We start from the raw sequence: 21946 nt of genomic DNA, 5'->3' as shown, positions 1-21946 counted from the left end.
TCACCCCCATCCATACTCTTGAGAGACTTCCTCTTCCCATTTGAAAACACTTTTCTCGAGCAATAATGTCAAGTAAATTAATTTCTTCCGGACTAAATTATAAAACCTTTAAGGGCAATGTCTCAACTGACATTTTCACATTATTAAATGTCATACTGTACAAGGGCAAGTGTATTTTTTAAAATAATAGAGTAAGGTGGAAGATTGTTGCAGGGCAATATTGCCACATACCGTTTTAGAGCTATTATTGGAATGAATAATTCCTTTGGGGTATTCAGTTAATTGCATTGCACATATTTTAACCAGGCTGTATACTGCATTTCCCAAACTGCTGTTCTATATTTTAATATTAATAACACGTATAGCAGCAGTTAATAGAATTACGGTATTGTATTAATGTTTGGCATATTGTTTTTGGACAAAAGTGAAGAAATAAATACACGGTCTTAAGCCCCGCCTCTTCAAGAAGATTGCCAAAATTGACGTCGGTCTCAACCAATCACAAACGAGACACGGAGACATTCGCGGGTCGATGTGGAACCGTTCTAGATTGCTACGAGTGAATCTCTTCTGTTCTCAGCGCTTAGCGTTGTAGTCGCAAGAGGGGTGCATGTCAAGACCGGTTTTGCATAAAACATCCAAAACGAACCGGCTGTATTGGTGAAGGAGAGAACCGAGTGACTGCGGCGAGATTGTGCCAAGGAGTCCGTGCAAGTGCCGCGATGATGGTGAGCACCTCACGGGCGACGACATCACACCGGTTTGTTTACTATGTGCTGAGACGGACACCAACGCGGTGTGCTTTTCACACGCCACGGGAAGATTCATTCATTGCCAGTTCACGCAAACGCTGACGACTCCTTACGAGGTAATTGTGTATATTTGTACAAATATTTTTGCGTGATGACGCGCGACGTATTTGTCTCCAGAGGCAATTCCTTCACATTGCACCATGTCTGCACAGAGCATGTGACGATAGTCTGACTTGATTTTAATGTGTGGGGGGAAATGTGATGCGCAGTGAAAAAATGCCACGCACACTCGGGATAATCAGTGTGAATGTTGTCTTTAGATTTTTTTTTTGGAGGAGGAGGGGGTGAAAGAAGCTTCACTCTATTTACTTAATGGACTTAATGGGATCTCCTCCATAATCCCCTCCTTCCTCTTCCTCCTCTTTCCTGGCAGGGCGAGTACTCGTTGCTATTTTTTTTTTCTTTTTTTCAAATATTAGTGCCAATATGATAATGCATTGTCCTGTTGGATACTCAAAATTGAGGAAGATGAATGTGCTTCCTCACCTTCGGTAATGCATGAGAAACATCTCAATGCTTGTCCTTTTTAAGGCAAGTGGCCAGAGCCAAACAACTAGTACAGGCCAGGGCAGCATTTTAAACGAAGAGGAGAATTTGAATATTAAATTCCTTGAGAATTTCTTGCATGCATATTTCTGGCACTTGGTTGATATGGGTGTAGGTAGCCAGGCAGAGGTTACATTAAAGTTTCTCTAGTATTAGCTTTGCTCTGAGTAGAATGAAGTAGAATATGAAAACTATGAAAACACACGATGTTCTCAGAAGAATACTTTATTACAATTGAGGGACTCGAGTAACGTTGAAATTGAATAGCCATACAAGTTAAAGCAGAAAACAGACAGATGGGACTTAGTAAATACATGACAAGTCACAGAAGTGGGTAATGTCTATCTGTAAACAGTCCAACATTCTGAATTGTTTTGTGTCTTCTGTCTCTCCTGTAGCATGATGCCGGCTGTTCAAAGTTGTCCAGTCTCCTTCCAAAGTCCTCCCGCCGTCTTCAGATCTCCAACACCGCACCAGCACACCAAGCTCTCCTGAGCGCTTTGGCTGGCTGGCCGGCAAGCATTCAGACGATTTGATGCGGCGGTTTGTCTACTGCAAGGTGGTCTTGACCACCTCTTTAGTCTGGGTGCTGGTGGACGTTTTCCTCTTGCTGTATTTCAGCGAATGTAACAAATGTGACGACAGGAAGGACCGCTCGCTGCTTCCTGCCCTCCGCGGTGAGTCCAAAAGAGGTTTGATGGGGATTTAAGTCTTCAGGGGTTAAACAGGCAATGACAGCAGTAGCTTAGATAAGACCTTTAAGATCTGACATGAACTGGGCTGCATGATGGGAAATAGCATCATGGGTTGCAAACGTTCTATAAAAGGTCAACAGTTTCCGATCACTGCTGATGGCCGTCCCGGCAGGTCTGGGAAAGCAAACGGCCACATATGCCTAATCTGGTTTCTCATGCCCGACTTTCCAAGGTCCAAGTCAAGTCCTTGTAGTCTGAGTTACTCCCAACAACTACTCCAATGCTGCCGTTTTTAATGCTGGGCTTTTTCTTTGTGTTTTGGTCCTTTTAAGATGTTCATTTCCCCCCCAATGCCCTCCAGTAAGCTGATTTCTAAGCTGCTTTGAAGGTTGGACTGAGGCAGAGCTGCCAGTTACTGACACTAATTATGATCCAAATGTCTGGGAACATTAAGTCGTTTTGCTGGGAAAATAAACAACGCGCATAAGACTATCATTTATCGTCTTGCACAGGTTGCGCTTTGAGTGTTGACTGTTACCCTAGTCATAAAAACCAAAGTTGAGTCTTCTTGAAGTCGTAAAAAAGTGCACTGTAATGAATGAAAGTACATTTGAATCGCAACTCTTTATCGTGGCGCCCTACCCAATGTAGATATTGATTAGATACAACTTTAGCCGATGCACTGAAATGTTGATTGGCAGATGCAAGGAAAGCTTTTTTGGGTGAGCTCTTAAATTGCATCCACCAAATTTAGGTTGGTATGCATGCAGTGATGGCAATAAAGGAAATCACTTGAGGTTAATAATCAGCTGACACCAGCACATTTCCATTTGTGGAGGGTTGAAGAGAATCCTCTTAACCTCCGGCCATGCCGCTAATGTGAGCTGCGTGCCCCCCTTTCATTGCAAACAGTGCGTCTGCTCTAAGAGATTATTAGAGAGAGCTGGAGTGTCATCATAAATCCACGGGATTTATTTACATTGGGCTAATGGTGCTCCTCTAACGCTTTACAGCAATTTGGCTGTGAGAGCAACCGGGAAATTTAATGTGAGTGTGTCGATCTGAAAAAGGCATCGGTTTGCTACATGAATTTTCGCATTGTGTTTCAGCCGTGATATCTCGTAACCACGAGGGTCCCGGTGAGATGGGCAAGTCAGTGAACATCCCCAAGGAGGACCACGAGAAGATGAAGGAGCTCTTTAAGATAAATCAGTTCAACCTGATGGCCAGCGATATGATTGCACTCAACAGGAGCTTGCCGGATGTCCGGTTGGACGGGTGAGTGACATGTTCATTGATTTGTCATCTATTAATAATGTCTATAGTGTGATCATATTACCTTTTAATGAGCAGAGTAAGCTTAAGTATCAATAAAATCACTTTCATTTGAGTCTAGACAGCAATTTCATGCAAAGTCACTGAGTTATCAAAAACTGTCGACGTGTAGTCCCGACGAAGCAATCGCTCACAGAAAAACGTCCAAAGTGTATTTATGTAGCACGGCAACTCTATCTTTGCTCGCCCATTTCTTTGCTTCCGCTCAACCGCGTCGCGGAGGCGTCAGTAGAAGGGACAGGAAATAATACTGCCTCCTCCAGTTCCACCAGGGTGGTCACAGAGGCGTTCTCAGGTCAGTTGTGAAAAGTCCAAGGTCTCCCCAAAGCACTCCTAAAAATTGGACATGCCAGAGTCACCTAAGATGGCTCCTCAAGGTTATGGCTCCAAAAAGAGTCGAGCTCCTCCCCCTTGTCCTTTTGATCCCTACTCAAAGTGGGTAAACTCCAAAGGACTGATGAAAGATGACAGTCAACTAACTGGCAATTATGTCGATCTAGACTCCTAGCTCCAATTGATCAGGTCCATGTAAGATCCTTGAGTGTACATTTATTAAAAATGCGTCTCTTGATCTTACAAAATGATTGATTTGTTTATTTGTAAGGTCAGACTGTCTGTCCTCAGCAGCTATGTGCTGAACAGCTTGGAAGGCTGCAGGTTTTCTAAACCGCTGACTCTGAATGGCAATCACGGTTTTGTGCTGGAGGGCAACCTCCTGGCCTAGTTGTGTCATTCATTGGTGTCACTCTGAATAGGCAGGACTAAAGTACAATGCTGCCTGCTCTGCTGACTTTTAACACCCTCCGATACCTCCCACTCCCTGGTGCCCTCCTGCTTGTCCAGACTCATTCTGTATTCAGCAGCATCCAGTTCCTGCACCTCAATTGTTAGCACTGATGGACATCTGTCTCAGCTAGCCTAGGACGAGCTGGTGCCAAAGTCAACGTAGCTTATATTTTCCACTTTCTTTCAGTGACATCTGTTCAGAAATCTCAAGTTCTGTGTCTCCCAGATGTTTTTTTTTTAGTTTTCCCTTGCCCTCCTGGGGGTTCATGTATCCTCAGAAGTAAAATATACGATGATGACTTTACAAATCAAGAAACCAAATCAAGACATTCAGTTTGTTCTGTTACTTGTGGAGCATTTATTGACATACTTAATTGATTGGGCGTTTTCTTTCCATTGAATCAGCTGCAAGACCAAAGTATACCCAGACAACTTGCCAAACACGAGCATCGTCATCGTGTTCCATAACGAGGCATGGAGCACATTGCTGAGGACAGTCCACAGTGTCATCAATCGCTCTCCCAGACGCTTACTTGTGGAAATCGTGCTTGTGGATGACTTCAGTGAGAGAGGTTGGTCTTACTTTCATCACCTCAATTACCTCAATTAAAGGTTTTACTCTAATGGAATTATTCAATTCAAGGAAGCTGTATTTACTCTTGACTGAACTGTTGTTGCCCTCTTGAGATGTTGATAACAAATAAATAAATGACTATAAAAGGACAATAGTCCAAATCCAAGTAGAAGTGCTTGATTGAATTGAGTGATTCTCTGTTTCTTCAAGTGGATCTTGTTGTGTTCCAGACTTCTTAGGGAAAAAGTTGGAGCACTATGCGCGGACCCTTGAAGTGCCAGTGAAGATTTTAAGGATGGAGCAGCGTTCAGGCCTTATCCGAGCCAGATTAAGAGGGGCAGCTGCCACCAAAGGTCAGGTCATCACCTTCCTGGACGCTCACTGCGAGTGTACCGTTGGATGGCTGGAACCCTTGCTGGCCCGCATCAAAGAGGACAGGTAGGAGTCGTATTCAATTTCTCCAACCAATCATGAAGTATCAACGGTTGTAATATCAGGGGCTGAAGTTTACTAAAGCAATACAGTTTTAATCTTAAATTCAAATTCACATTTGTTGTTGTCGTAAACCAGGACTGCGGTTGTGTGCCCCATCATCGACGTCATCAGCGACGAGAACTTTGAATATATGGCAGGCTCAGATATGACCTACGGCGGATTTAACTGGAAGCTGAATTTCCGCTGGTACCCGGTTCCCCAGCGGGAGATGGATCGACGTAAGGGTGACCGAACGCTTCCCGTCAGGTAGGCAAAGTACTGGTCTCTCATTTGATGACTGATTTCTCTCTTGAGTGAGATTGTTTCATCAGCGCAAGAGAGGAAGTCAGATGACATAAGTGTTACACCGCAAAAGTCTAATTTTGTGCGTCTCCCTCAGGACCCCCACCATGGCAGGAGGGCTGTTCTCCATAGACAAAGCATACTTTGAAGAAATAGGAAGCTATGATCCAGGGATGGATATCTGGGGTGGGGAGAACCTGGAGATGTCTTTCAGAGTGAGTGACATGTGTGATGATAGTGAAAAGACATTTCTCTTTTCCAATTATTCCTTTTTTGCTGCTACAGTCGGGGCCATTTGTTTAACTTTCTGACACTGAATGTAAATGAAAGCCCATCTACGGGCTTTTAAGCAGACTACATAAAAACGCCTCTCTCGCCTTTTTGTTGCTTTGCTGTGTTTCCAATCGATTTTGCTAAGTGGGAGGGAAAAAAAAAGCAGAAAGAAAACTTGGCAGAACAATCATTGAATTTATGGAGTTCCACCATTACTGCTGTGGTTGATGATACTCTGAAACATCTTTGATGTATCTAATTAGGATCTCAATCATGAGATGGCAGAGATGAGCCTCTCCATCCCCATGGTGACATTTAATCCTTGTTGTGGCCATTCTGTATATTTGAAGACTTTTTTCCCCTCATAATTGACAACATATTTTATGATAACGTAAACTGATGAATCAGTAAAGTTGGGTTACGTCAAAAGGAAATGATGTTATATTTTTGCCACATCTTATGAATTTACACTGCCGCTATGTTTGTTCAGATCTGGCAGTGTGGCGGTTCCTTGGAGATTGTCACGTGTTCCCATGTCGGGCATGTTTTCCGGAAGGCTACTCCTTACAGTTTCCCCGGAGGAACGGGTCAAGTCATCAACAAGAACAACAGGCGGCTGGCAGAAGTCTGGATGGATGATTTCAAAGATTTCTTCTATATCATATCACCAGGTTACTCAGCACACAGAAACAGCTAGCCAAGTCTACACTCATTTGTTGACACCCACAGCACTCACCAGGCCAGGCCTCGCCTTTTAAAGCCATACACACTCAAATTTACAGATACCAAAGTGAAATGCGAGTATGGCGGCCCCCAGAACATCCACATTACTGTTATCCAATGTATCGATTCTCAAAGTATTTGATTGCTGCATCCTAGAATAAGGTAAACGTGACGTCAGGCTTCTCCTGTAAACAATCAAACTCAGCAACAATATCTGGGGCACGACAAAATTCGTCCACTTACGGAGACACAAGAACAAGGTGCAGACTGAGAGAGGAGCACCCCCACCATCTGTCCGCTAGCTAATGTGATTAGCCTCCAGCTAGGCTCCGCCGGAAAGCTCCACTTAAATGTTTTAGATACCGGCCAACCTTCCTGGGATCATCACTAAATCAGCCGGATCTTAAAGTGCAAATTGTGACCTTTCTGCTTCACCTTAGCAGGCGGGCTAACGGGTGGGGGGTGGCGTGATGGATAAACGCTTCTGTATAGCGCGGCCCCTCAATCGCTAAACCGATTCCAGCGGAGGCTTTAAAGGGAGTGATGTGGGAATACGATCGGCGTCTCGTGTTGCCATTAAAAGTACATCTCCTTCCTGGTCCCTGCGCTGCACTGGTGGTTTTGCGATCAAAGAGGCTATTCATCATCCGCAACATGTGATGCTCGGAACAGACGCAGACTGAGCAAGAGGGAGCCAAAGACAAATTGAGATGCCAGGGGGCAAACAAATAAGAAGGGCCTTCGCTTTCATCTAAATTGATTTGAAATTAAATTTCCCCCGATAATAGTGTGCTGACAAATCTAAACGTCGACAGGAGTGAATGAGTTAATTCCGGCAATACCTACAAAAGGCCACTAGCTGACAGTATTGTCTTGCGCACTCACAATTATGTGTCGGCTATTTATTTTTAAAGCGTTGTGCAGTAATAAAGTTGAGCCTGAAATGAATGGACACACTTTACATTACTTCCCATGGGTACAATTGTTTTAGAAGTAGAACAACTTGAAAGTCAAGCCAGCATCTCAAATCCGATAGTATCCACTTGTACTGAATCTCAAAGTCCAAATTGCGCCTGCAGGTGTGATGCGCGTCAATTACGGGGACGTCTCCTCCCGCAAAGCCCTCCGTGCAGCCTTGAAGTGCAAACCTTTCTCCTGGTATCTTGAGAACATCTACCCGGATTCCCAGATCCCTCGAAGATATTACTCACTTGGTGAAGTATGAGATTTTTTTTTGGTCCTGTGATCTCCCCGCGACGCCGCTGGTACACTGCCTGACTGCGCTGTGAATCACATCTTTGCTTATTTTATTGCTTTGGGACAAATGGAATCTAAGGAGGGCTTAAGAGATGAGTTTCAACATCCCTCTGTGTTTGGCTTGTACTTGTATGATAAACAAACAGTGGGATGTACAGGAGGGAGGTATTGCTACGAGCACATTGGTGATATAATACTTGGGAAAAGATGTTGCACAGTCGAGTACACTAGATGCATTTTAAACACTATGATAATGCATATTTGAACTTTGTTGGAATAATGTCAAATAGACAGCTAAGCAATTAATGCTTGCGTCAAACTGCTACATGAGTATATCTTGGACTCAGCGGATGATTTAATTAACTGTAAAACTAAAAGTCAGCATCAGAAATCCACCCAAGATTCCGACCGGTGTCCTTGGAAATTCAGTGCTATATCGACTTTTGTTCTCCTAGGAATTAATGGCCATATAATGTTGCCAAGCCAACCTTAGACTACATTAACACTATGTTCCGTTGAGGCGGTAAGAAACTGACTCAGCTGCGGTAAAATGTGGTGAAGGCAACTATTCGGACATGTGTTCTCAGTAGTCAGCGTTTATAGAAATGACCAGCTGTGCAACTGTTTGGGTACGGATTCAACAATCATTTGTAACAATGTTTGATGTGGACAGATCAGGAACGTTGAGACCAACCAATGCGTCGACAACATGGGACGAAAGGAGAACGAGAAAGTTGGCTTCTTCAACTGCCACGGCATGGGTGGTAACCAGGTGAGGAATAACTTGCGAAATTTCTCCGATCAGTTTATAGCTTACCACTGATATTACCACCCATATGGCAATGTCCCCATTAGGGGTTACGGGATAGCCACAGCTGCCACGGCACTTTCAATGGGTCGATTGAACAAACAGTAATATAAAACACATACTGAACATTTATCCACAACAAGCAGCATGCAGCCGGGCTAACGATTAGCCAATTAACAGCTAGCTACCAACCTGAGGGTTTTGAAATATATTTGATCGCTGTAATCCTAATCTTCATTGACCCCCAACATGTTTTTAGTACTTGGAGCAATATGAAAATTCCACATTAATAGATTTCATAATTTAAGGCTCTTTTTGTGGACTTGATTTCAGGTGTTCTCATACACGGCGGACAAAGAAATTCGGACAGACGACCTCTGTTTGGACGTCTCCCGCCTTAATGGGCCCGTCGTCATGCTCAAGTGTCACCACATGAAGGGCAATCAAATGTTTCAGTACGATGCTGAGGTAAGAAATTGGATACTTTCCCTGAATGAAAACATGCCTTCCTAGTCATTTGACCAGCAGGTGGTGCTGAATGTTATTTTTTAAACACACATTTTACTGGAGCAGCTGTTTTCTCCCATTGTGTGTTCTCTTCTTTCACCCAGTTTATTGGCAAATGGGAATATGATTTTGAGGTAAGCAATAGGATCCATCACCTGACAGACATTTCCCCCAATGGTGCTAGTTTGTGAAACCTAAATATGTGACATATTTCTCCTTATACACTGTGTGGAGTCTTGGTGGTCATTAGATTCCGTTGTCATTGCAAGCCTGTGCACCTTTTAGAATGAATAGAAATTGTTTGGTGCGGTTTCAGAAAGAAATCCATTTCGAACGACATTTTACATGCATGAACAATAAGATGTGTTGATTCCAATGCACCTGATTTTTATCTGAAAATGTTACTATATTTAAAAAGCAACAAGAAGTAAGTAAACAATGTTTTTATAAAAGTCTTTGATTGAAATTAAATCTCAACGCTAAGGACAAAGTATAGAAACTCTGCCACTGTTTGTATCTCTCTTCCTGAGTCTTCCGGCACACTAAATCATATTCTAATCCATTTATTTGTTGTTCACATGGGAGACAGACGTATGACCTCAGCAGGGATCATAAATAAGTGCGCTCATCAAGGTCGATGTGTGTTTTGAATACAAAACAGACAAGATAGACTGTTTATTTTTAGTCAACCTGTGCCCGAAAGTGGCCGGGGTTCTGTGGGGCTCCATAAATGCCAATTTCAATTTTCGTCTTGAGTCACAACCTTAAAATTACTTTGAATTTATCAGTCTATGGGAGATATTAAATCCACAGGGAGAAGGGGGTGGCGGTGGTGGGCCATGCAACTCCCACAAGAACGTTGATATTTTGTGCAACACAGGAGGAGGGACACAAGGGTCCCTCAAGGACTTTGATCAGACCAGGCATTGTGTCTAAGATCTTTATCTCTAAAAAGGCACAAGATGGTATTACATTTTCCTTGGAGCACTGAACAGTAGTTTGCTGTCTATTTTTAGAGGCGTGATTCCTGAGAGAGCTGATATTTGGTTTTCCCATGTTAGCATTGTATTGCCTTGAATCGCTGTCTTTCGACAATCAACAGTTGACTCGATTGTGCCTTTTAAGTCTATCCGTAGTTCCAAGGAAAACATTGTTTTAAAATCCGTTCTGACTCTCAAACAGACTGTGGAGATGGAGTACCATGAGCCTATTGGTATGTTTCAGCCAATAACATTCCCTTAAGAATATTTCATCAATTGGATCACGTGAAGAAAGCCTTTACATTTGAGTTGGTCCAAGAAAGTTGCCTATATTTCTCAGAGTTTTAATAGATATTTCTGTCAAGCTAAGAAAAGTTTGCCGCTACAGGGGCTATACTGTCTTGTGGACTGTGAAAGTGGGTTGGAGGGTAGCTTTTCCACCAGAAAGGATAATGAGCAGCACCTTGATTTTGAGAATGCCCCGAAGCATTCACCCTCCCGCTGTCACTCAACCACTAGCAGCCATATTAGCTTCCAAATCTGGAATATCACGATGGTACGGTACTCCCATCTGAATAGCCCGGTAGACTTAATGTCATCTAAATAGTTTCACGCTACGGCAGATATGCTTTCAGCCGTGTCCAAGACCCAAAGCATTTGAGCTCTTAGGAATCAACAGACTTGGATAGGGGACATTCGGGAAAAACTTGGAGGTGACCCACTTTTAAGTGTAGCCTGGACCAAGCTCCTTGTGAGTTGCATCATCTCTAGCCAGTGTTTGCTGAAATGTGGTCTCTCTGCATCGCTGCCCATGTTTGTTCCGGTGTGGCACAATGCAATACTACCTTTGATTGGTACAGCAAGTCCTCTGAAACAACTCACTTCGCGCTCGACGGAACAACAGACTGGCGACACCGGCATGAAGCCAGTGCCTTCAACTTTTCAGTCACTTTAGATTCCTGCGTGAACCCAAGTCAGGAAATGGACATACTGAACTACTACTGAATCAAATTCAAATCAATTTAAAATTTTGAGACCTAGAGAATCAATATGGAAATTGAATTGTGCGGATCTGAATAGTACCGAACTCTGGAGCTTATGTCAAGCCCCCAGAAGAAAAAAGGGTATCGATCTACTGGCAGACAAGAGGAGTTGATGACTCCTCCCAAAAAGAATCAAGTAAGGAGGGATCAAATGATTTCCCTCGAGCTGCTGCTGTATATGATGGCGTAGCCTCATTCCCTTGAGGTCTGTGACTTCCAAAGCTTACTTACAGCAGGCTTACATCCAACAGTTCAGTCCATTTCATAGTCATTTCCAAATCGTATTTCAATGACATCGCAGTCCTTCCAATTAACCCCTGCAGAGTGAACGATTTGCATAAATAACACATTAACTTCCAACGGCTGTGACATTTGTGTTCTTCGCGCGGAAAGCTATTAAAACACGAAAAATACATTACAATTTGTGGTCCATTAGCGAGAGCCTCATGGTGATTTGCATGTTTTTACATTCTGTATCTTAAAGAAGGTTAAGTCGAAGTGTTTTATTCATGAGGGTTTTTTTGTTTTGTCTTATCACCCAAAACTGACACTAAAATCTTGTAGTTTGAACTGATGAGGTTAAATTAAACGCAAAGAAAAAACCCAAATCAGTATTTAGCGTGGAAATGTTCTGGCAATAACACTACGACTTTCCTTCCCTTTTGCTGGCCGCAGAAGCACACCTTCCTCCACATTATCACCCAGTCGTGTCTGACCATCAGCCGCCTCGAGGACGGCACCTTCGGCCCTACTGTGGAGTACTGTAACAACAGTCCTCTTCAGGCCTGGATCCTGCACAACTTAACTCAAGTGGAGGTTGCTAGGCGCCTCTACTACAGCGCCACTGACTATTTTCTTTAAGCTTCAGCCGGGCTCTGAACGGCTTTCGAGGTGAGCAGTATTGTAGAGAGAAAGTAGCTAGAGTGCTAGAGTAGCACTTTTTGTTTTAGTAAAGTAGAATACTAGTTTGGGTTACTAACCGACAGTAGACACTTGAAACACGGTTGGGATTTGTTGCCTTGCTCAAGGGCAGAGATCAAATAAGGCAAAATAATCTTTATACGTCTGCATAGGACAGAGCATAGCGGCTAGCCTCGCTAGCTTCGGCTTTTGCGGGCTAGTCAGCAAACTCTGATTTGTGCTCACGTTGGTATTTTTGGTGAGAACAGATCAAGTCTGTTTTGGTCAGGTTGATTTTCAAGTATTAATTCGAATGAAGGCTTTTAGGAAGCATTAAGGAGCCTTTGGTGATGACTTTTCATAGAGAAGGCATGTAAAGAGAGGCACACCAAGCCATGACAGATGTCCCATTGAGCTGGTTCAGCGTGTACGACGCTATCCACGAAGCCTTTTGTCGGTCGTCACGCTAAATTAGATCTCATTTGACATTTGTTTTCCCATCATCAATATTTAATGTTGAAAATTCACTTGCTGCCGGGCGAGGGCGTGTTTATTTTTAGTTCAATATTGTTTGTGTGCGAGGTTGATTGAAAGGGGGCTGACCATTGTTTACAAGTTCTTTTGAAGTGATCCTTCATTTTGAACCGTGCCTTTTGTGGACCTGGTCCTTCAGGCCTCTTTGCCATCGGCAGCTGCGTACACTGTACTGTGCTCGTGTTATAAAACCCACCAATGCCAATTATCGGCAGCATTCTGCCTGCTCATTTACATGCAGCATTTGTCTGTTTTTGTCTCTCTCCAGCCAGGTGTCTATGCAGCTCTGTTTACCCCCCGATGTGTTACCGGGAGTCTGAATGGTGTTTTGTTGTGCCGTTAGAAAGGAAAGAAAAAAGATGGAAAGAGCAATTTGACTGGCTGCGTTTTTTTTGTGTCCAGGTTGCGTAAATTGGGTAAGGATCTCCCATGGTTGCTAGTGTGTGTCAGAGCAGTCAGAAGTGACCTGCTGTTTGATGGCCTGAATTGCCTTCACTCTTAGTTCCGTATACCAAGAGGGAGAGCTCAGAGCGCCGCGCCATTAGAGCCGACGAGACTTTTGCAGCGAGACAAAGGAACTCGTCGTTTTCGTAGAGCGGCTCTTTCCAAAGTCGCCACGAGCGCGCGTTATGCAGGAAAGCCTTTTCAGTGGTTCATGTGAGCTGCCGGGCAACCAAGGATAATGTTCCTCAGCTGGGGCTTACGGTCAGAACCTGTCTTCATTTAATTAGCCGAGTTCAGCTGCGCACACATTCAGCAGCTTGCTCCGAAAAGACGCCGCTCGGTTCGCCGCGAGGCTGAGATGAGAGTTTCCGTTTCCCCGAGAGGGGACATGAAATAATTATGAGCAAAGGACAGGACCTCCATACATTTCTTTTAAACCTGGAAAGATTTTTCTCCTTCTGTTGCAAGATTCCTCAGCCATTTCATTTTCTAGGATACTGCATTTTCATTATTGCGCAAAAAAGCCTCTATAAAAAGCCTTGATAAAGATTACGAAAATAATTTCACAATCAAGCAGACTATTTTGTGCCAAATAGTAGGTCCTATCTAAAATAAAATGTTTTTAAAAATACTATCGAGTTACAAATTTAACCAAAAAGTTCACAAACCAAAGCAATGTTTCCCATTGAAACACATGGCAATGCTAACTAATCGTGACCACTTGTATCTTAAATCATCTTTCCCCATCGAAATGATTGAAAAGGCAATTAATATTTCCCATTCTCTCAAAAGGACCCAATAAAAAAGTCTACTGTAAATGTTTTACCGTTTTCCATGTATAATGCGCCCCCATGTATAATACGCACTCTAAAAATGGCATGTCGCCGCTGGAAAAAAGCCTGTACCCATGTATAATACGCACCCAAATTTTGACTCCTACTTAAGTCCGTAAACGTAAAATTATTTCAGAAAAAAGATCATCTTTGGGAACAACCGGATGTTATTCTGCCGGTCAGTATCACTGCGCATGTGCTAGCAAACTCGATAGCGAAGAAATGTTTCGGATTTGTGTAGGGTACATTGTGACAGCAAACGAGCAGGTGATCGAGCAAGCGTCTGATACGAGAGCATTGTGTTCGTATGGAGCGTGTTTGAAGTGAACAGCAGAGACGAAAGGAACAAGGCAAAGTTGTGAAATAAAATATTACCTGTAATACGCATTTAGGTAGAGAACTGAAGTCTCGCTCTTTGTATAGCTGACGTGTCTTGCGCATCCGTTCTGCGCATCTGTAATGGCGGCCTCCGTATGATATCCGGTTTGCGATGGAGATTAAAAAACAAACAATATTTGACAATAACACACCATCAAGGATTGCACCATCGCATCAAACGATGTGTCGTCAATTATGAATTTTACTGACTAAGTGTGTTGGGCAGGATGGCTGAATGCGATGCGCGATTGACAACAAACAAGAAGAAAGGTGATTTCAAGTTTTATTTCGAGGGAGATTTTCTTCAAAAATTGTTGTACCCATGTATAATACGCACCCAAGATTTTAGGACAATAAATTAGTTAAATTTTGCGCATTATACATGGAAAAAAACGGTAATTAAAAAAACAACAACACTAGCATCTGGTGCCTTGTTGAAAGTACCGCTTTCCACAATGAGATTTGACAAACACATACCGCACCCATATATATATTTTTAACTATAGCAGGGGTCTGTGTTCTACTGAGTGCTCTTCTCCTTTTTAGTTTTTCAGGGGGAGGATTATTCGGAAGGTTTGTGATGTTGTACAACACCTGCTCCCTTTGTTCTTCTGTTTGAACAAAGCTGCTGTGGAAAAAAAAAAAAGCACCGTATTGCCTGACTTCATGATGTGTGTGCACTCCTTTGTATCCCTGTAGAGAAGGTTAGGCTCTTACGTTTTATGACCCAAGTGCAAACATAGCTCCAGTGTCTGTGTGTGCACACTGGTTTGAGTTATCTCCCGACAGTCCAAGCGCAATCTCTCAATAATGAAGGAAATCTTGAATTAATAAAGAACTGAAATGCCAGTTTGATCATTTGGCGTCATATCTAGACGAAGGATTGGAATCAGCTTTACTGGACAATTATGTTGAACACAAAAGGTGTCGAGTGAAATGAAGGACCAGAGCACAGAAAATGCATTCTTGCAAAAATGCCCGAACTACAATGATGCCTTCCACTGCCCCGCCCCCAAATTGTTTTCCAGAGCAGAGGCAATGCTTGGGATTCTGTCAAGTAAAGCTACTCCTGTGGGGAGTAAAATTGTAAATTACTTCTGTGGGAATTCACTTAAATGCTCCACTCAGCTTGGTCGTGGGCCCCTGAGCTTCAAACGACGTGAGGAACATTGTCGTGCTGCGCTTAAGCTTAACTCATCACATCGGCTCTGTTTTTCTCATCTGGACGTCTTAAGAGCACTTATTTCTCCTCTGGCTCCTCTGGAGCATGCCAAGGAAATGACAGCAGAAAAGAGAAGCTGAGTAAGGAAAATACGGAGCAAGTCCATTCGTCAGCATGATCTTGTGAAGACGTGACACTTGAGGTGAAAAGTGTTTGCGTCGCCATTAACTAAAAAAACGTGGTTGTTTCCTTGTTTCTCCAGAGACTCACCTTGCTGCACGTCAACAGCAACCAATGTTTGGACATGCCCTTCGAGGAGGACAAGATGGTCCCCAGCCTGAGGAACTGCAACGGAAACCGCTCCCAGCAGTGGCTGCTCCGCAACATGACGCTGAGTCTCTGATACCGCTGTGGTCCAGGTTCTCCATGCCTTCAACGGGTGGCTCTAGCCTTGCTAATTGCCTCCATGGTCATTGATAGAGAACCCTCTAGTCTAGCACACGGCCATCTTGCACCTTTTACACCTCATTTCAGGTTCAAGAGATGCTGCCCTTCGGGCTAGATAACAAGCTGCACAACTGGCAATTAAATTGGCTGCCTGGTGCACAAACAGCGCTAGTAAAACCAATGCTTTGCTGCTGCACATGTAATGACGAAAAAAAAAGAGAGCATCTACATTTAAATGTACAAGACTGTCTGATGTCCTGGAACAATCCTTGTTGATGTAAAAGTAAATCATCCTCCTTTCATATCAGTGGTTTGTAGTCAAGTGAAGACGGGATATTGACGGTAGATGAAAATGTCAATATTTGACAAATCCCCATAAAATATCTGCCCATGATGTATCAGTTATGATTTTTTATCATTTGTGTGTGTGAAAATATACACATTTTGAAATGAAACAGTTTGGAGGTTAACGTTGGAACCCAAAGCAGCAACAGAGTGGAATAATAATGTAATATTGTTTTTTTTCAGACAGAGTACCGATACTTATTTTGAGTAAGTCACCGATACCGTGTACCAATTCTTGATAATGCCATGACATCTTTAATTTTAGTAAAATATTGTTCAAAACCACAAATCTTTCTTGAATGTTGCTTGATTTTCACTAAACACTTTTTCAAGTAACTTTTCATTGCTGACATTTTTAACATCAATCTGCACATTTTTGTTTTCCCAGTCTTGCCATGCATTTCAATTTGTTTTAACTATTGGGAATACATTTTAGGCATCAAGTGGTTAAGAAAAAAATTCACTCACTTCGATACCGCAAGGTGAAAGAAAACAAAAGCGCCGCAACAAAAAGAGCACACAAGGACAATATTTGTCTTACCGCAATGGGAGGAGAAAGCAATGGTTGCCAGGAAAACACCCGAGATTTAAAGAACGAGGAGCTGAATGGGGCAAAAAAAAAAGCCCCATTGGCTCGTACAAAAGAACAATCTGGCGTCTTGCGGTTGTGCATGCAGAGCACAGCGGGAATCGATTGGGTGCCGATTCCCAAGAGCTCCCATGGGCTCCCACCTTGCTAACACCCCCCAGCTTGGCGTGCCCCCTTCTCCATCCCACCCCAAGGGAACGAGACAAAACAGGCAAGCGCCAACTGACAGTAAAAACAAAAGTCAGACAGGACTTGAGGCAAAATAATGTCTCTGGGTAAGTATTTCCCATGGCAACGGTTGAGCGACGTTTGTTGCTAGGAGATGCGCTGTGGAGATTTCCGAACATGTTCTGGAGAAATGTTTTCGGAGCTCCCCGAAGCACAAGTATAATTAAAAAGTCAGCGGTCCATCAGCTGTCCTGACGTGACTGAACATTTTTCAACAGTAGCGTCGCCGCCCGCCGCTCAATACCTGCCCGCTTTGAATTATTTTGAGGGTCATCCTGCATTGACAACTTTAGTCATGTAAAAAAAATGTTTGTGTGCCCTTCCCGAAAATGTAAACAAAACTGCTCCTAAACAACTCTACATCAACTACTACTACATCCATAGACTTGATTATTCTCATTTGGACATTGAAGACTGAGATGCAAAACTCACCACCAATGTTGAACTTCCTGCTTTGCATTCTTTATGGATTTCGTCCGGTGTAATGAACACAGACATCCAAGATTGGAAGCTGTACAGAAATACCTAAAATAAGAAATAAAGAAATTTTAAGATCGAACTTGTCTTCCCAGAGTTTAATCCGGCATTTACAAACTGTCCCGGAACATACAGACTGACAGCTTCTCCAAAGTATCACGAAACGTCAGATTTTACAGCTTTCATCCTGGCAGAATATTGGTGGAACGCCAAAAAATGATGGCAAGTAACTTGGTGGCCCCATTAAAAGTTTTATACACGACATTGAGCGGGGAAAATGTATGTGTGTGTGTGTTAATCATTGCCTTTGCGCGCCAAAACGACTTGTCAGGAATAGAATTGGCCTTTTGGATTGTATCGCAACCTTTCTAGCTTTTGTTTCTTAAAAGGTAGCACTCAAAAGTTGCCTTTTTAATTACTCCCCCAGAACGCCACTACCCTTTCCGCTTTACAAAGTAAACCTCGGTAGTGCGGGACTATTAATAGGCGCTGTGGAGCTGACAGCACATCAGCGCCGCACCTCGCTCCCCGCGGGTGCTCTGTCGGGACTCGCCGCGGCAAGCTCTCGCACCTGTAGGAAGCAAAACCCAGGCTGGTTAACTAGGCCTGTGAGGATAAGATATAGCGGCTCTGTGGCTGGGGCCGGGGGAGTCCATTAAGGGTGTGATGCTTTGAAATAATAGCCCTAATGGAGGCCTTATCTCGGACTTTGTTTGGCTCACTGGGCCTTTCGCCAAGGTGGAGCATGATCACAGCGTCTCACCATGGTGACCGAAGCGTCAGCTCATATTTCAAAAGTCGCTGCTCTTACTTTTAGGTAAAGATAATATAAGTGACTTCAATTGCATCAATCAAGTTCGAATGATGCTATTTTGAATTTCTCTTCATTTTAGCTAGGTGAATGTTGTCTCTCAGACTGACTCCAAATACTTGACGCATTTCAAGAGATACAAATCAGCCTGCTGCATTGATGAATGGCTCCTCATTTGCGGCTCGGTTGGTGGCCGTTAACAAAAGCAATATCAGCCAATAACAGCCTCGTTGATAAATATGTTTATCCTTCATTAAGATGTTTTTGGCACACACGTCTTTCAAAACACTGAGAACATGCCTTGCACATCCATTAGACCGCCTTGAAATACTTTTCGTGCGTTGACTCCAAATACGGCGCTGTACGTTTTTGCGTCCAATTGTGCCTGATGTGCTTGATTGTATTCTTTACAGAGTTGCCGTTTCTCCCGGCTTCAATATAACAGGGTCCATCAAGTAAGTGAATCCAATCATGGGTCGGGGAGGGAGGAAGGATAATCAAACACTCGCCGTCTTTTTTCTCTTCACTCCACAGCTAGCATCTTCCGCAAAGTTGACGCAATCTCGGCATTCCTCACAAGCTAATCATCAAATACACAATGTAGAATTTTGCTTTGCCTTCCACTGTCCCTCTGCACATTTGTCAGTGCGTCCTTGTCTGCTAATTTAGCGGCTGCTATTTGTAATGTGCGAGGTTTACGTTCAAGGCTATTGAGGGAGAAGAAAATCATCATTTTCTAGCATGCGGCTCTTGCGTAATTCTGTATTGATTTGAAGGATGGAAGTGGCCCCTTACAAGTATCTCCAAAGTGATCATCTCCATTAGGTGACAAAAGCAGTGATTAGGTTGAGGGGCCTTGTTGCTTTCAGCGGTAATTGTGACCCTAATCAATCGAAAGCTTTGCCTCAACAGCCGCTTTACTATTTTTGACATCAAATAAGAACCAGTTGGGAAGAGCAAGGGGGAATGCTACGTTACTAAATATTTTCATCTATTACGCTCCAATAATGTGGGACTGCAGTACAGCACATTATTATTATTAATTATTATTTTATTTATTATTATTATTATTATGTGCTCAAAGAATTTACTGTCAATTAGGGCAAACTGGATGTTTTAGTAATTATGTCTCAAAGTACACTGGTTGAGAATATTAAAAGTGACACAATGGAAAGCAGATGTTTTATTTTGTCTTGAGGTGAAGATTACAAAGGAAGCCGGAAAACGAGAGAAGATTGTCCAATATGATTGCCGATCCACTCAGCGAATGACCTCCTATGATGGCTGATTTTGAGAGGAGCGCAAGTGCATCTCATGTTCTACTTGGCTCTGATTGGATTAATAAATCAATCCCCTCCACATCCACCCATCACAAGATCACACGGGCTATTTTTATGAAATGGGTTGCAGGCAAACATCAAAGAAATATGTCCTTTATGGATGACAAAAGTTGGACTGGGCTACTATGATTGCCTCAATAATTCACTTCCAGTAAAGAAGGTTGAACAATAAAAAATAAAAAAAATAGCTGACATCTGCAAATTAGAGAGGGCGCTAACTATAACAAATATTCCTATTTACATTTTTACATGTGCTCATGAAGAAAAATCTGCCAAGTGTCAACGGGAGTTATAAAATAGGCAAAAATGCCCGTCCCCAGCTCATCTGCATAGTTTCGGGCACCGTGTTTCACATCAGCTGCCTCCTGACGTGTGACAAGAACAAGCCCCTGCATGAACCTCCTCCTTGTATTCGGCTGTCACAGACACAGCCGGTGGGGCTTTCGTAAAAAGTGTGTTGAACACGATTCTCTTAGAAGAGGAGCCACTCAAAAGCAAGCGGATAACCTCAATAACACATTTTCCTTTTATTATGATAGCTGTATTAGTTTTTAGCAATCAAATTTATCTCTGTTCCATTTTAATCATGGATTGATGTCGTGACTAATAGTTTATTATTATTGTTGTTAAACATATCAATGTCACTAATTGGAGTAACAACTAGTGACGTTTGACCAAATCAACAGAGCCAGGCAACCACTTAACCGCACAGAGTCTCTGCACAGCCTCACACAGAAGTAAGGTAATTTTGCAAAACATGGCAGCAATCTATATTTAATTTACAGATATGCTCGAGCCCCCCCACGACCTGAGAGGACAAGCGGTGAAGAAAATGAATGGATGGACTGAAACAGCAACAACAGCAGCTGTCATCTGCATCTGTCTCAGTCTGTGAAAAAACAAACACAAATAGGATTGCTTTGTGGAATAAACCCAGGAGGTCAACCAGAGCACGTGAATGCAAATTATAGTGGGGAGGATTCAAAATGAGCAGACAGAAAAACATGTACGAGCAGTAATGAAGTTGGAAGAGCTCAAATTGCTTTTGAGTTATAAAATGGAAGGGTGACGTGTGATGGATTTTTGAAGTAGACTTAAGTAACCTTAAAATAAAAGTTATACTCACCAAAGACGCTCATTGATTGAAAGAAAATTCCATCCTTTTTAAGCTAGCTGGGTTGGGTATTATAGCCAAAGCTAGCGAGTTGTTGCTACTCTGAAAGTGGCGAATAAATACTTTGCTGGGTTGGAAATAAGCGAGAGTAACAGCGTCGTCCTACCTATCCTAATAATGTCCATTTTTACTCGAAAAGTTCGGCTTGAAAATGAATTTTTAATCTTGACCGACATTTAGCCCTTTTCGTTCGCCACCTGCGCGTACAGTAAAGCCCGCTGAGTAGCTCTGATTAACCAATCAGAGAACGGGAAAGCCTACGTCATGGCTCTTGAGTCGCGAATCTTAAATCTGATTGGTTCAGATACTGAACATTAAAGAGCGATTTCTTCAGCATGTGCGCGCGCATGTGCGCGTGTTGGCGTCGGCAGACGTAATTCTGGTGGCAAATATAATCCACATGACAACACGTAGAAACTGAAACCTGATTGGATAATGACAAATTAACCCACAAACGACTGGAAACTACGCCACGGTCGCAACCAGACTGTTGGAAATAAATTAATTTCATGTAAGTTGAAAATACTCTTACGTTCTTTTTTTTATTTTCTGGTTGACATTCGTTTACATGTCACCAGCTATTAAGAAATGATGTAGCAGTTTCGACTTCGCATTTCTACGCCTCTTCCGTACATTTCAGATCAGTGACACCGTTTCCCAGTCTTTTATTTTTTTCAAGTGAGAAAAGTGCATTTTGTGATATGTCGGGATACTTATTATCGCTTGGTTGGAGAATCCATTTGCGAGATCGCACTGTTGACCGTGTGCTTCCGCTAATTGCATTCTTCCGATGCGTGCGCTTAAGACAATTGGAAGACACTTGTAATGAGTATATCAGCAGAGAGCTGCCACTGCATACTGTGATGCAGGCTGCCCGTTGGCTAGTCCTGACTAATAGCCCTATTTTTTGCTCTGCAAATATGTGAATAGTCCCCCCCTCGGCCACCATACTCACAATGCTTGCTAGATGACCCACTTTGCCCCTTGCAACTCATTATAAAAAGTTGTGCTCAACTGTAATGCTCACCTGGCAATTAGGATGACCTGCTGTCTGAAGGAGTACATCAACATTTCTCCAACCTGCTATGCAATCATTTATTTGAGTCTCCTAACTCCAATTTGGACTGTTTTGTGTCAGACTGGACAAGAGATAAAACAAAAAGAGGCC

At 42.9% G+C, this 21946-nt stretch overlaps 1 protein-coding gene and 1 long non-coding RNA gene across 5 annotated transcripts; one reads left to right on the top strand and one right to left on the bottom strand.

Moving 5' to 3' along the window:
* Nucleotides 1–506: 506 nt before the first annotated feature.
* galnt13 (UDP-N-acetyl-alpha-D-galactosamine:polypeptide N-acetylgalactosaminyltransferase 13) lies at nucleotides 507–16448 on the top strand. 4 transcript variants are annotated; one of them, XM_037239070.1, is made up of 14 exons: nucleotides 507–868; nucleotides 1757–2035; nucleotides 3163–3331; nucleotides 4580–4746; nucleotides 4979–5186; nucleotides 5319–5489; nucleotides 5623–5740; nucleotides 6289–6469; nucleotides 7601–7740; nucleotides 8452–8550; nucleotides 8920–9054; nucleotides 9198–9227; nucleotides 11792–12007; nucleotides 15630–15716. In XM_037239070.1, the coding sequence occupies exons 2-13, from the start codon at nucleotides 1894–1896 to the stop codon at nucleotides 11975–11977; spliced, it is 1746 nt and encodes a 581-aa protein (XP_037094965.1). In that variant the 5' UTR covers nucleotides 507–868; nucleotides 1757–1893; the 3' UTR covers nucleotides 11978–12007; nucleotides 15630–15716. The 4 variants fall into 4 exon arrangements, with proteins under 4 accessions (XP_037094965.1, XP_037094967.1, XP_037094966.1 ...); XM_037239072.1 differs by lacking the exon at nucleotides 11792–12007 and having other exon boundaries at nucleotides 15630–16448; XM_037239071.1 differs by lacking the exon at nucleotides 9198–9227.
* A 930-nt stretch (nucleotides 16449–17378) lies between these two features.
* LOC119115014 lies at nucleotides 17379–20977 on the bottom strand. The gene is made up of 3 exons (XR_005096092.1): nucleotides 20731–20977; nucleotides 20388–20493; nucleotides 17379–17501 (listed from the first exon to the last, which is right to left on the bottom strand). It is a non-coding gene; the product is annotated as an uncharacterized LOC119115014 (long non-coding RNA).
* Nucleotides 20978–21946: the final 969 nt, after the last annotated feature.

Source organism: Syngnathus acus, chromosome 21 (assembly GCF_901709675.1).
Source record: "Syngnathus acus chromosome 21, fSynAcu1.2, whole genome shotgun sequence".
Lineage (NCBI taxonomy): Eukaryota > Metazoa > Chordata > Actinopteri > Syngnathiformes > Syngnathidae > Syngnathus > Syngnathus acus.
The sequence above is the reverse complement of the archived record's forward strand: the minus strand, read 5'-3'. Positions and strand labels throughout refer to the sequence as shown.